This window comes from Liolophura sinensis, chromosome 7 (genome assembly GCF_032854445.1).
Source record: "Liolophura sinensis isolate JHLJ2023 chromosome 7, CUHK_Ljap_v2, whole genome shotgun sequence".
Lineage (NCBI taxonomy): Eukaryota > Metazoa > Mollusca > Polyplacophora > Chitonida > Chitonidae > Liolophura > Liolophura sinensis.
Genome location: NC_088301.1, coordinates 42,042,555 through 42,057,402, shown reverse-complemented (window position 1 = coordinate 42,057,402; position 14,848 = coordinate 42,042,555). Strand labels below are relative to the sequence as shown.

General features: G+C 38.5%; 1 protein-coding gene across 1 annotated transcript; it reads left to right on the top strand.

Moving 5' to 3' along the window:
* The first annotated feature begins 9,202 nt into the window (after positions 1-9,202).
* Positions 9,203-14,797, top strand: LOC135471135 (myoneurin-like). Its single transcript, XM_064750223.1, has 4 exons — positions 9,203-9,277; positions 10,420-12,300; positions 12,604-12,771; positions 13,584-14,797. The coding sequence occupies exons 2-4, from the start codon at positions 10,503-10,505 to the stop codon at positions 14,507-14,509; spliced, it is 2,892 nt and encodes a 963-aa protein (XP_064606293.1). The 5' UTR covers positions 9,203-9,277; positions 10,420-10,502; the 3' UTR covers positions 14,510-14,797.
* The last annotated feature ends 51 nt before the right edge of the window (positions 14,798-14,848 follow it).

Genomic DNA, 14,848 nt, shown 5'->3' with positions numbered 1-14,848 from the left:
ATTTGTGTATTATGAGCTTGTGATTTGGGCCCCACAAAACCACAGGATTTAGCTCTTTATTGACAATGCTAATAGACATTTGGCATGCAGTAAAACCTTATTGTCCATTCTGTGTAAGTATGTCTCTATAAACATAATATGGCGCATTATATGAATCTATGGTGAGGTAGTCTCTCAACCCAAGTTTTCTTCACATGTAGGCCTATATGCGGCAACTCCGAAGAAGAACACCATAATGTATATATAATTATCAGCATAATACGACACGTGGATAGGCTCGGAAGTGTCGTGAATGATATCTAACGGCCCCAATCAACACAGACGGTGTAATGAATTCCGCATCAAATATGATTATACATTGTATATAGCAAATACGACGAACTTGCAATATTTCTTTTTTTATTTTATATATACACATTTTCATTTATATGCAGCTCATATGTGACATATATGTCAAATAATTGCACATCCAGACAGCGCGTTATTTACCTTACCGACACTGAGTTTACATATCCGTTATCGGTATATGAACACATCGTCTTGTGCCAACTGTTAATATTAATACACATGTAAATGGTCTATAATCCACGTGTATACCAGTGCTACGCACAAGTGTAATAACCACCTATATGAGCACATGATTACGTAGGCAGGTGCTCTTAACTTTAAAACTTATAATAACAAACAATGTTTTGTAACTTCCATATTATTGCGGTTTAACATATTTACATGCATGTATATGATGTATACAAATGCACACGTGATTAAAGGCACGCAAGCTTATAATGGTACAGGTGTAGTATTTAAAACTTCAAATATCTATATACGTCTAAAAGACTTAATAATAATATTTTTTTTTGTTCATGCCTCTTTGCCCTCTGGATATATAAACACATTATACCGATAAGTTCAATACCTGCGAAAGAAGTATTTACTGCATAGGAATATACTTACAGGCCTTTCCCGACGGGTTCCAAATATTCTCATGGTAACGATTCCCCGCGACCCCCTGTGCTCTGACCCGTTAACAATAGCGTAGGATTGTGCGAGGATTTAAAAATTTAAATGTCTGTATAATTGAGAGAGGCTTTGTAACCGTGATTGAGTTAACAGATTCAATGAAACTATATGGGAGACGATATGTAACGTTATACATATCTACCCAATCCTGTTCACATTTATCGTACACATATTCCGTGCATAAAACACACATGCGATGCCAACAACTGCGTCGCGCTTCGCGGTATACCAATTGTGGGCTAACATGCTCTGGACACTTTAGCATGCATGATTGGCCGTAGGAATAATCCTATAAACCCTACATACGCCTGCATACTATACACTAAACCAATTAAGGGTTTTGCTGAAGGTTTCTTTTTTTATGCTCTGTCGGGTACGTGTGTTTATCATCTTATATTATTAAGATTTAAATAGCTCCAGGCATTATCACGGCTTGACAAAAAGTTCTATTGTGCATATAGTTCCCTCTCCAAGCAACAGTCTCATTCGAACTCTGTGCTTCTACAACACAAAACTATACGGCCTGGTCAGGGTAACGCTATAGATTAAGTGCTAATGTCTATATATAAATGGACTTATTCTTAACCAGCAGACTGCACACTGAATTAAGATACATGTCAAGTCCTGTTTATTTTGCAATGTGATTGTCTCCAAACAAACTGTAGGACAGTGACTCCGCATGGCTATATACCGATGAAGTATAGAAAAGTCCTTCATAAATAATGCAGTGAACAAAAAGCATGCATTGCTCAGTTGTGTAAATCATAATTATTGGGAATACTAATGGAATTCTTTATATAATAGCCATGCATGTAAATAAATAAGTAAATGTTGTCATCTCTGTATGCAATACATCCAATAAGAATGTTTATACATCATTTTTTCGTTCAATTTTGATGGGACATTATGTGCACAAATTAATATCTGCGAAAAAATGTTTTATTAGTATGAGTTGTCATGTGTGTAAACTGCAGGCTTACTGAAATCCCCATTAGTCTGCACACTAAACCTGCAGGGAAATCCTGGATATGCAGCAAACTCTTTGTTCTAAACTTTTCCGTGTAGTCTGTTTCTCTGTAAGCCAGTGATTCGGTCAATAAAGTGTTCTGAGATTTGACAATTCTGCATGTGTTAATAATACGACTGTATACGTACATGTAAATGTATGTTAAATCATACCTCAGTGAAGAAACTCGTTCACAGAAAGTACGATCCAATCCAACATTCCGCAGTATGTTGTTTATACAGGTATACACCTACCCGTTCATCAAAAAACATAATTCTCAGTTAAAGTTGTCCTATCATGCACTCCAAATCGATGGCTGTGTGCATTCAGCATGTCAGCAACTTACCTGGTCCTTGTCGGTACCTGGAGGACTTGTCATCATGTATTTTGTTGGTTTTGCCAACACGTTTAGTTGACCAGTTGGCGATATTTGGCTTGTGGCGTCAAAGAACAAGGATATAACCCTAGGCATTGGTCGATACGATTTTTTAAGCGCTATAAGGATCGAACTAAAAATGACTGTGTGACTACGGGCGCCCTTGCGTTGAACTGAAGAGTTGGTTCTTTTTTTGTACTACGTACACTTTACTCATGCTTAGATTTTATTTTCATTTTGTGTTATTTTGTCAAGCTCTTATAGTACACATATACATATATGGTGACCCACTAAATCTCCTCAAGACAATTATTTATCGCACAATATAACATACAGGCTAAAAACCTCTTAGCGTTTACGGTATGTGTAAAACGTGTTTTGTACTTTCTGCACTGTCTTTTTTGTCTTCTCACTGAAGGCTGACATCGTACCCGGTGTTAAATATCCATCGGTTATCCGAAAACGAAGTAAACCATGACAACACGGCCCGTCAACAGACCATAGTGACTGATCTTTGTTAAAGCCAGCACAAACACAGCAAAATAATATAGTTTCATCTATTCCCGTAGACGTTATTTATCAACAACATGTAACTCGAGTCTAATAGGGTTAAAAAAAACTAAAAATAACCATTCACCGACATACTTGAGAAATTTTAAGACCTTTATATCACACACTTCACTTATGACTGACACACTTTAGAAAGCGACGGTAAAAGCAACCAGATAGGCTTATAGCCTCCTTGCTGCGACTGGTCTCTTCCCCGAGGTGAATCGACCTCAAGCCTTCACGTCACCTTTTTCGGCAGTATGTAATCGCGCGGGCCAGCCTTGCCCCACCAACATTTCCTAGTGCATAAAGCGCGACTTTATAGAAGCTCACGTGTTCGAATCTCGCTCTCGCTGCATGGAGCAGCTCTATATATATATATATATATATATATCAGGAAGTACTGACGGTGCGCTGGTTACCACGGACACTACTTATTATTAGTTTTTTTTCACACGGAAATATCGTATAATAGTGTGTAGGATTACATTGAACGAAATCATAAATGACATGAAAGTAATTCAGTTGATATGGAGACAGGACAAATCACAATGGATTATAAAATGTCAAGTTTATATCCGTCATATTCAAACAGAAGAAAAAAAGTCATGTTATTTATTTACATACATGTATATCCCTAAGGACGCCCTAAACACAATGAAATGGAAAGTTTGAAACATTTGTGCGTGACGGCAAGACATCGTGATATTGTCAGTTTAATAATATTGTGTCATAGCCACTAGGCCACTGCGTATATACACAATCTTTATAGTAGCACTCTAAAAGATTCCAGAAACATTATATTTTAACTCAGACTTCACCATGTAATTTCAGGAATCTGAGTGCGGACCCGCTTCATTAAAGAGATTATATCGATTTTTTTTTGCAAAACATCGATCAGCGCAAATACAATCGAATTTTTGTGTTAGACTAGACCCAATAATCACCTTTCACAAAATATCAACTTCGTCAGTGCACGTTTACCGTTCAAAATCCGTATTGTTCCTAAAATTTATAAAGCGGGTCGTGTTGTAACTTTCATTTTAGCACCATAACTAGTACAGGTACGAATACCATATTTACTGAAAGGAAATAAAACAGAAAATTTTATTTTATTAGAGAATAAGGATTTTTCTGCCCAAAATTTCTGGTATAGCGTCTTTAAGGCGCTCGCCTTTCTGTTGCTAGGTCATCCGAAATTGCAAGGGTACCATTCCTTTCTGGGGAATGGAAGATTCCATGCACGTTGTTGCACTGCAATGTTCTTGAGGCTTTGGAGGCAAGAAGCTAGCGGTTGACCATGATTTCCTAACACACTGTCACGCGTATATATATATATATATATATATATATATATATATATATATATATATATATATATATATATGTGTGTGTGTGTGTGTGTGTGTGTATGTGTGTGTGTGTTGCCATGGATGTTACGCCAGGCGTACATTACTTCTTCTTTAAACAGGTCAAAGATCATCGGGGATCACAGGCCGTCCACCAACATGACTTATATGTTACACACGAGGAAGTTCGCCATAATTTGCCACAAATCAGTGTTTTATTCGATCAGAGAATGAGACTGGCTGTCTACCTGAAAGGTTTATTGGATGTCTTAAACAATAATGAAATAAATAAATACTTTAAATACGGAACCAATAAGACAGGAGGGGTTTGTATTTGTATTATACAGGGTGTCCCAGACGTCGTGCACCATTCCGATTTTCATTTTTTTTTTCTGTTTCAGATTTAATACTGATTTTTTCCTCTCTTTCAGAGTTAATTAACAGTACAAGAAAGAGTTCAATTGGTTTTTATGTATGGAAGAGCTAGGGCAACACACCACCCTGTAGCTCAAGCATTCAACCTCAACCTGGATATAACAGAGGGAAATTTAATGGACTAAAGCTCTCTATACAACCACCAGTAAATCCACTTCCGTCATACAGGTATACATCATGTAGATACGTTGTAGGCCCTTCTGGCGAATGTTGCAGTTACCAGTACCACCGGTATGGCTAATATTCTTATCCCGCGTGAAAACGGTACCGAGTACCAGACAAACTTTATGACCTTATAACCAGTCTTAGAAAACGCGAACGTCCAAGGCTCATGATATTGTCTGCCATGGCATTCAGTACCGCGAGGACAGCACATATATCCCACGCTAGTTCAGGCCTGGGCATGAGAAAATAACTTGCGAGCACTTTTCCAATCTCCTTCTTGTAGAGATTTTGGGCGAGCAGCAGGCGAGTAAATCAAAGGATTAACATTAATATACTGGCATAACACTTTATGATGAGTAGGCCTATCATGTCAATCGCCTAAATTTGACTTCAGGTGAGAGCTCACGTCAAAAGGTTAGTGATCCTGGTCTATAACGACCAGGTCTTCAATTCACATTCATTTGCAATAGACTTTTTGTAACATTGTCTGCTACAAGAAATCCTCATGCTAAGTCAGGATACTGAGTAGAAGGGGCATGACAAAAACACCTCACCTCTATGTTTACCTGACGTTCAAATATCACAGGGGAAACCACCACCTTTGTCTGGTATCTGCCGAATGTCTAAAGCTGGAACTGAATTACCATGAACTGGATATGAAATTCTGGCAGAAGCCAGTATAGTCCTCTCAATCCCACTATTCCATATCTTTATAATGGATATGCTGTTTAAAGCCATGCCATTTGCCATATAAACCGCATGGTAGTTCTACCAGCATGAACATACACGCAGTCGGATCATACTATGATGAAATCATATTTAGGCCACTGGTGTGATATATAATTCCTTCACAAATTATTGTTTTGTGTTTAGTTTCAGAACAACCTAAAATGACCTAAACATTAAAACTATTCTTTCAATAAGACCATCAGCAGGTATGCAATTTTATTCAAGTATGTTTAGAGTTAGAATGGATGGAATTAGTCAATAGTCTATCTGAAGTACAGGTAAAATAACTGACTTTAAGAGAAGAACGAAAGTTTAAAACTTACAGCAGGTCATTAAAAATTCTTTGACCTTTTAAAAAATTTGCATCCTGTGCACAAAGGCATTATTCAGACTGATGGAAGTGTAATTTTTGAGAAATCCTAAAGATGACCAAGTAAACCAATCTTCCTTCAAGTTCGAAAATTAAATTATTAAACTTAACTTACAAAGTTGCTATTTAAATGTGAAAAGGTTGAAAAAATGACTTACATAATACATGAATACACTAATAAATATATATATATATATATATATATCTTTAATATTAAAATGTTACAATTACATTATGACTTAACATCCCTGTCTATCACATAATACAGAAATTTCTCACAAGTACAACCAAAGAGCACCTGCTATGCATAAAAGATCACATAAAGTAAGTAATTCACAGTCATTTCTAAAAGTATATCTACAAATATATTTTGAAAATCAAAAAAAATCTTACAGTATTGATTATGATGATTTATCAACATGCATTGTCACTTAGATGCAAAAGGCACTTCTTGTGTCCATCAGCTGTATATCACATAGGCTTAGTTGTATATTTTACACAAATATGAAAACTATTTCAACACAAAACACAAAACACAGCTGCTAGATAATACTGTATGTATATCTGCCTAATAGTATACAGCCACGAGAGCAAAATATCAGGAGATAAAAAATAAAATAGTATAAAAATACTAACTGTTAACATTAGGCTATATGGCATCACTAATAATTACTGCTACTTCATATTCACACTTCAAATCAGGTCAGACAGCAATCTTCTGATGAGACTGTAATGTCACATCAGATTTTGTCTTCCTTTCACAAACTATTGACCAGTCTACAAAAGATATACCTATGATTCTAACAAAAATATTAAGGAGATCACGAAAGAGGTAGCTTCTATGTTGTGTACTACATTTACAGGATAATATTTAATTTAGATAGCAGCAGCAATGATACACAGCAGTAATCACAGATATAAAAAGACATCTAGGCAGATGAACACAGATGTGTAGTCATGGTAGCTTCAATTCAAGTCCTATTAAAAAAAATAAAGGTTTCGCTGAGATCTCATCATATTCACTAAATTCAGTCAATTGTGTTATGTCAGTATATAAATGAAGGACTCTTCCGTAAGCTGTCTGTCCTTTGAAATTGTTCCATGTACTGTGGTAGGTGTCTGCTATAAAAGCTTTACAAGGAGAGGAGATTTGTCAGAGAAACAAGGTTGCGTCAAAGTAGGAGTGCGCATCTTCTTTACTTTTTTTTCTTGCCCTTCTTCTTCTTCTTCCCAGATGGTGCGCCTTCCCATTTAAAGCCACGAAGCACCAAGGCATCTGGTGAGGCATGTGCAATGTAGTAGAGATTTTCCATTGCTGGTGCACTCATTATGTCTACTTCAACAGGCTGAGTCTTGGCAGATTTTGTTTTGCCAGATTTTTTTCCTTTTTTCCCTGATCCTTTTTTTCCTTTCTTTTTCTTTGCACTTCCTCCAGCTGATTTCTTGCCTCCCTGATAAAGTTCAAAGTAAAATGTTCTAAGCACAATTCACAGACATGAACTCGAATATCATGAACTAAAATATAAAAAAAGTGCATAAATAGTAGTAGAAATTTGAGGAACAGCATTAATTTACAACAAATCTGAAGCCAGTAAGCTAGTTGTCCTGCCAGATAGAGACCCTACTGGTACTGAGGCTCAGAGCAAGGGAGATCACTCTCATTAATCAATGATGCAGCTGAGCTACCTCAAAGTGAAATATGCCATGTGTAGGTTTGAAAGACTTTTAAAAAATTTTAACATAAGTTCCCTGGAGGAATTTTTGGGCAAATACTCTTTTAAAAATGTCTATGAAAAATGAACATGGCTGAGTATGAATCACCAGGCAAACAAGTATTTTTTTATTTATCTGATTGGTGCTTTATGCTGGAGATCAACAAATAATCCTCTGGTCAGTGTAACCTAGTGAAGTGAAGATGCAACCTTCTCTTCTGGTCCTTCACAATAATCTTGATCCTAGCTTGGCCTTGGATCTCTCATATGGCAAGTCTCCCGGTATTCAGAATTGACAAATACTACTGGGATGCAGATCCTGACGTAACAGACTTACCAGTTTGGTGCGACCACCAGGTGACATCATTGGTTGTTCGGGAAAGATAACTGCCTTATATTGTGCTGAATACACACATGAAAGCTACTTCTCCACCCAATTCCCCTCAACCTGAAAATATATTGATATGAAACTTCACATGTAATGATTATCTTATGTACACTGACAGAGTACCAATTCAGTGCAAGTTCCTATGACAGGAGTGTTATGTCTTTTATAGGTGTGTTAGTTTGCGAGAGCCCCCACCCTGTCTCATCCATATTTGTTTGAACTCGCTTGATTCCTGAAATGTCGACTTATACAGGCTCCAGGAAGCAAAGTAAAACAGGCTCCTAGGAGCAAAGTAAAACATCTGTGTTTCTAACTCAGAGACAGCTAGTGGGTAATCGGAGCTAAATATACATCCCATGCAGAACTCCATTACTACAGTTTAATAACAAGTGTGAAATATCAAAATGCAATAACAAAAGTGATACCTAAGTTAGTGAAATACCAGTGAACGAAATCCTGACATTTCACCTTTATATAAATAATAAATGTGCATTTCAGATGTTTGATCTGTCCAATACATGTAGCCATGCATGCGCGTTACACTGCCCGTGGTTCCACAGCATTCCGTACTGTTCTAACTTAGGCTGTCTATACTAATACCATTTGTTTCAATATAGATGAATGACGGAAAACTGATCTTAATTAGTCTAATGTACGTTGTGACAGCCAATGACAAGGTAAATCTACCACAACGACTTCATTCAGAGTAAACTGAAATTTGGCACTGTCACTTAATATAAACATACTATCTAATAATTTAGAAGAAGTCATAAAAATAAAGCACTTGGTTTCAGCTTACCATCCCCGACGCACCCTTGTCACGGGACTTTTCATAAATAAGATCACTATTCTTCTGACATCTCCCTTGCGCGTACATGAATACCTTTAACCACGTTGTCACTGACAACAGTTGTCACGTGACATAAATTATTACAGTGAAACAAAATTACTTTGATTCAAAACGAATGTCCCGAAAAAAATTGTGTAAAAAATTGTACACTATTTTGGGGGTTTGAAAAAACAGACTCGTGATGGGAGCGACCAATGCTATTTGGTGCAGGATGTGATATCGTTAATGACTTCCGGTGAAGGCTGGTTGGTTTGCTCGGCGGGTTATTCTTATGGACATGTGAACGAGGTTTTCTCAGCATGTTTGAGTTGTGATAAAGGCCTGTTGGGTAACTGAAGCAACGTCTTTGTGTTAAGCAAATGGGGTTTTATCCTGATGTATTCTTTGCTACTGTCTTCTGCTTTATCATGATGTTTGCAAAGACTTGCACAGGAGTCTGGGAGTGAGATGATGACTGATATTGTGATGAATTAAGAGTGACGACTGATATGTTTTACAGTTAAATGAACACTGTGGTCCTTATTTACTATTCTTGCATTATAAGGGGAACATCACTGGCTAATGTAAACGGAGCTGGAGAGAAATTAAATTATCTGTATATTGAGCTTAAAAGTTAATTAAACCTGTCTCAAAATTGCAATTAAATAGGCCTAGTTACATTTAAGAAGAACACTTTTAAAAATCCAAAACTTGCTTCAAGTGAATAAGCTGTATTGGTGTGTCAGGAATCTCACAGCTTTATGCCGGTTGGAGCTCCTACAAACTAAACCGCTCCGGTGGCCTATAATAATTGGATAGAGCATCCATCTCGAATTTGGGAGACCGGTGGTCAAACTCAGGTCGGGTCATACCTAGACTGGTTGGCCTAGTGTCAGTATAATGTGACTGGATGGGTTGTTATGTCTGATGTCTTTGGCATGATACTTCAGTGACGGCAGCACTTTGGCGGCGTGGACTCGCCTTGCCATAAGGTGTATGTACACACACTTAATGACTCTTCATAGTCATGTAACTGAAAATTTTTAAGTACAGTGTAAAACCCCAAACATACATACATTCTCACAAATTAAGCTAAAAGAAGAGCCAACTGGCTGATTGCTTTTAATTAGTTTACATTGTTGTGCATTTTGGTCCGACATGTCATTATGGAGAGGAATGTATGTGAGGTGTTAAGTATGCAGGGGACAGAATTTTGCGAGCAAAATGTCAATAAGCGTAAGATTATACAGAGATGAAGAAATCTGTCAGTATCACTAAGTGTTTTCCATCCTTAAAAAAAATTACTATGTAACACCAAGCTTTATTTTAACTTCACTTAAAAACAAATCAAGTAAATAAGACATGACTTCCGTATTTAAGAGAAATGAAGGTTTTTTTTGTCAAATCATAATAAGACATTTTAAATAGATTGTCCTGAATAATCTCGTGTTGTGACATATATACAAATGTATATATTTTTCTATTCAACAGTGGAAGTTGACTGCCCGTGCCAGTTAGCTAGTCAGAAGTAAAGCTTAATTCACAGACTGGCAGGAGTGCATCAGTAATCAACTATGGTTAACATACAGTATTCTGCGCTGCTTTCCAAGCTGAAAACCTTGAAGGATGCTGGAAAATACTGTGATGTTGTTCTTTACATGGGGGATAAGACAGTCGAAGCACACAAGATTGTTTTAGCTGCCTGGAGCCCTTACTTTGAAAATATGCTGACAGATGGAGAAGTTGGCAAAGAGCATCTTACAGTATCGTGTGAAAATCACGAGGATGCTTTTATCCAACTTGTGGATTTCATGTACTCTGGTCGTGCCACGGTCAGTGACAACAATGCGGCACGTTTACTCAGTTTGGCTGATCAGTTCCAGGTTGAGCCATTGATGCGCCAGTGTGAGGAATTCCTGAAGAGCAACATTCACATAAAAAATTTTGTAACAGTGTTTGGCTTGGCTCGAAGGTTTCGTCTGCAGTCTGTTCAGGACAACATCGCTTCTTTCATTCAGCAGAATCTGTCTGAGGCAGCAAAGCAGCCAGAGTTCAACTCACTTGCACCGTCCTGGATTTATTCTTTTATATCAATGGATTCTATGCTTGCACTCAAACCAGAATACAAAGTGTTCTTGATTGTAGGCTGGATCAGTGCAGATTTTGAAAACAGAGAAAAGTATTTGGCTTTACTGTTTTCTAAAATGAGCTGGACGGATCTGTCTAGTGACTTTCTCTTGGAGATCAGTAAAAGTGAAAACTTCTTCACGTCCAATATGAGTTGCTTATTTCTGCTGCTAAACTCCATTAGCAAAGCTGGACTTCCACTTGGTCCATACACTGAAGGCTTTCAGCATTTACGAGAGAAAAACAAAGATGTGTGCAGTCGAACACAGGTGGATAAAGTGGCTGAGTTAATTGATGATGAGCCCATTTCTGCAATTCTTCTGTTGAAACAAAGTCATGTTAAGGATGTTATGAATCAAACTAGTGATGGAGATGGCCCTGGAAAAGAATATTGCCCTCAAGAGTCTCCGTTGGACAACCTGTCTGAGCACTCACCTGAGCAAGATAGCCCTATTATTGATGACACCTGGCAGCCTCCTCTGTCCCAGTCTTCAGTTGTCAAACCTGGTGCTGATGGTAAACAGTGCAGGCGGTCTACTCGTCGCAAAGGTGTCCCTCTCAAAGTTGCTGATGATACACACTATGATATCTCTCAGAAAAATCAACCATTGTCCTCACCAAAACAGAAACGAAAGTCGCTGGACAGTGATGTAACAGACTCCTCTGTCAAGTTGAGGCGGAAAAGGGGGAGGCCACGGAAGGCCACTAAAGAGGCTGATGTACCAGAAAAACTCTTGCCAAAAGTGGACAAGGTGGTGAGGCGAAGTGGACGCCCCAGAAAAGTCAAAATTGGGGAAAACGGTGAAAGCAGAGAAAAGTGCACATCCGGAAACTTTTTGAAGGAAGATGTGCCAGAAAGTGTCACAGAAGATAAACCATTGTCCACTAGAGAGAGAAATACGTGGCGTAAATGTGACATTGAAGGTTGTGATTTCTCCACAAAAATCATTGAAGAAATGGAAGAACACATGGTGAATATTCATGAAAAAGAACAGACACACTGTTGCAATGTTTGTGACTTTAGGAGTAGCTACCAGCGGATTTACTTGACCCACATGAAGGTTCACTTTGATGGGCCACCATTCAGTTGTGATTATCCTCCATGTGCCTACAAAACAGAAAGGATCCAACCCTTGTTAACTCACAGAATGATTCACACTGACGAAAAGCCCTATGAGTGTGAAGTTTGTCAGGCAAAGTTCAGAAGTACCATTTACCTTCAAGTACATGAACGAAGCCACACAGGTAAGAAAAGAAGTGAAATGAAGTTTGGCTGTATTTCACCTAATGTTTGACCTGTAAAAATGTACGTTCAGAAGCACATGATGACCTTAAAATTATACTTTTTATGCCAATGCTTAAGATTTTTAGCTGCTGGTAGAAAATTGATTAAACTTATATATATGTAAGCCAGATAGTGTGGGCAGATTTTTATCACAGTAATTTTTCAGTGGTGTTTTTGGATATCACATTACCAGTATTTTTTTTTTTGCCCTATCCTGCATGCTACCACTCATATGAACTTTCGCATTATGCTGTTCTCTCCAGGTGAGCGTCCATTTGAATGTGACATTTGCAAGAGGGCATTCTCAACAAAAGGCACACTAGACATGCACCTAATCAGTCACACCAATTCCCGACCATTTCTTTGTGACACCTGTGGATTTGCCACCAAGTACCAGTCTCATCTGATTGCTCATAAGCGTATTCACACAGGTGAGTGCACGAGCAACAAAAGTTTATTTTTAAGTCGGTTAATGAGTTTCCCATTCCATCATCATTGGAAAACACAGTAGTTTTGCAGTAGTGGTAATTTTTCATTTATGATTGTGTCATGGAGGAGAACAGGTGTTGTCTAAGGCGTCCGCAACTGTGTTGATATCCCGAATATATACCTCTTTGGTGTTCAAAGTGGATAAATGGCTCCAGTTTTGCAAGAAATTTGTAGTAAAGAATTTTGCTATTAGCATGCGAGGTGCACATCCGTAGAATTAGAAATGCTTGTGTGGCTATTTGCGCATTTTGATGTTTGTTGAAGATCACTTATCTCGTACTAATATGATGTGCATATCTGTATGTCAGGTGTGAAAGTTAGTCAGTAACTTGCCAGAGGTCTGTGATTTACCACAGGCACACAGGTTTCCTCCAAGGTAAAAGCTGACCACCATCATCACTGTTCACATACATGTGTAAGTGGGTAATATGCACCAATCAAATAAATAAACTTTTCAAAGCAGTGGTTTTCCTGACGTTTTTTGAGTAATTCTACAACAGTGACATCTAATAAATTGCAATCAGCATCACTGCATTTTTTAACCTAATTCTGGTTATGCCATTGTGCTATTGTGCTATTGTGCTACTATTTGTTTATTTACATGAACAGTTAGAATAAAACCCTAACTGAGATAAACTATTTCACCGGTGATGTGTGGGCGTATGAAAACTACCACACTGTTGTCACTGCTGTGGTTTTTCTCTGTCTATGCTGCACATCTTAATTACAATTATTTTGAATGTTTTTCTTCCAGGTGAGGTGTTTAGATGTCGGTACCCTAATTGCTCATACTCCACCCCTAAAAGAAGTCTGATCAAGGCTCACTTGCGGTCTCACCTAGGGATACGTGGACACACCTGTACAACATGTGGACGTGCCTTTGTAGAGAAGAGTCACTTGGTTAGGCATGAAAAAATTCACCTTGAAGACAAACCGTTTAAGTGCTCCCAGTGTGTTTATTCTAGTACACGTAGGGACAAGTTAAAGGAGCATGTGACTCGACACCATAGTGGAGAGAGTCCAGCGATGACCACGCCGTACAAACCCCACAAAAATAGACGCCCTAAAGAGCCTCTACCTCCACCAACACTGACTGATGGTGCCGTTCAGCTCTTGGAACAAATGGTACAGAGTAGTGCTCCAGCCAAGTATGGTGCCAAACCTGCTGAAGATCTGGATGAGACAGAGTTGGCCAACAACATACAGCAACTGCAGCAGGAGCAACGCCGCTTTCTTGAGCAGCGGGACAAGGCGCAACAAGAACAAACACAAACTTGTGACATTCTACCTCAGCAAGAGAGCTCTGCACAGCAGTCTCTTCTTCCAGGTTTCTCAGGTAAAGTGCATCCACACCAGACATTACACGAAGCTGCCTTTGTGCAGCAACACCAGTCTATGGAGAGTTTATCAGAAAGTTTAGTGAGGGTGGAAGGACAAGGGGGAGACTACTCCGGGCTGCAGACACCAGGATTGACCCAGAGCTTGGAACAACTGCAGTCACCTCATGTGTCTGTGAGCATCCTGCGAGGAGATGGGCACCTGTCCCAGGATGCTGTAGCCTTCGTCCAGTCTGTGGCAGACTCAGTGGTGCTAGATGCTCAGCCACCAATCATGTCCCATAATGCACAGACAACCACCATGAACAATGTGACTATTACCACCCTGGAGTTCATTAAATAGATTTTACTGTAATCTTGACGTTGATGGTTAATTTGTGTGTCTATTGGCCGATCCAAAACTGCTATGAGCTTTTGATCTGGTGTCATTGGGGACACTCTTGATCTCAGAGAAAACTGTAAAGACAGTGAAGCATGGTAATTATTGAACAAGTGGCTATTGAGGTATTACGGCATTCTGTGTTGCCTACTTTAAGATTGTTATGATTTGGAATAAGAGTTGATCATGTGTCATAATGTTAAGTTCTTCATGACTTAAGGCGTTCTTGTTGAAATAAAAGATATCAAATTCAAGCACCATGCCCAGTGTTGTTTCAAGTGAATTTCACCTCAGTGGCCAAGC

Coding starts and splice junctions, on each gene's coding strand:
- LOC135471135 (XM_064750223.1), top strand. CDS start 10,503: ATGGTTAACATACAGTATTCTGCGCTGCTTTCCAAGCTGAAAACCTTG. Junction 12,301..12,603: donor ACATGAACGAAGCCACACAG/GTAAGAAAAGAA, acceptor TGTTCTCTCCAG/GTGAGCGTCCATTTGAATGT. Junction 12,772..13,583: donor TCATAAGCGTATTCACACAG/GTGAGTGCACGA, acceptor TTTTTCTTCCAG/GTGAGGTGTTTAGATGTCGG.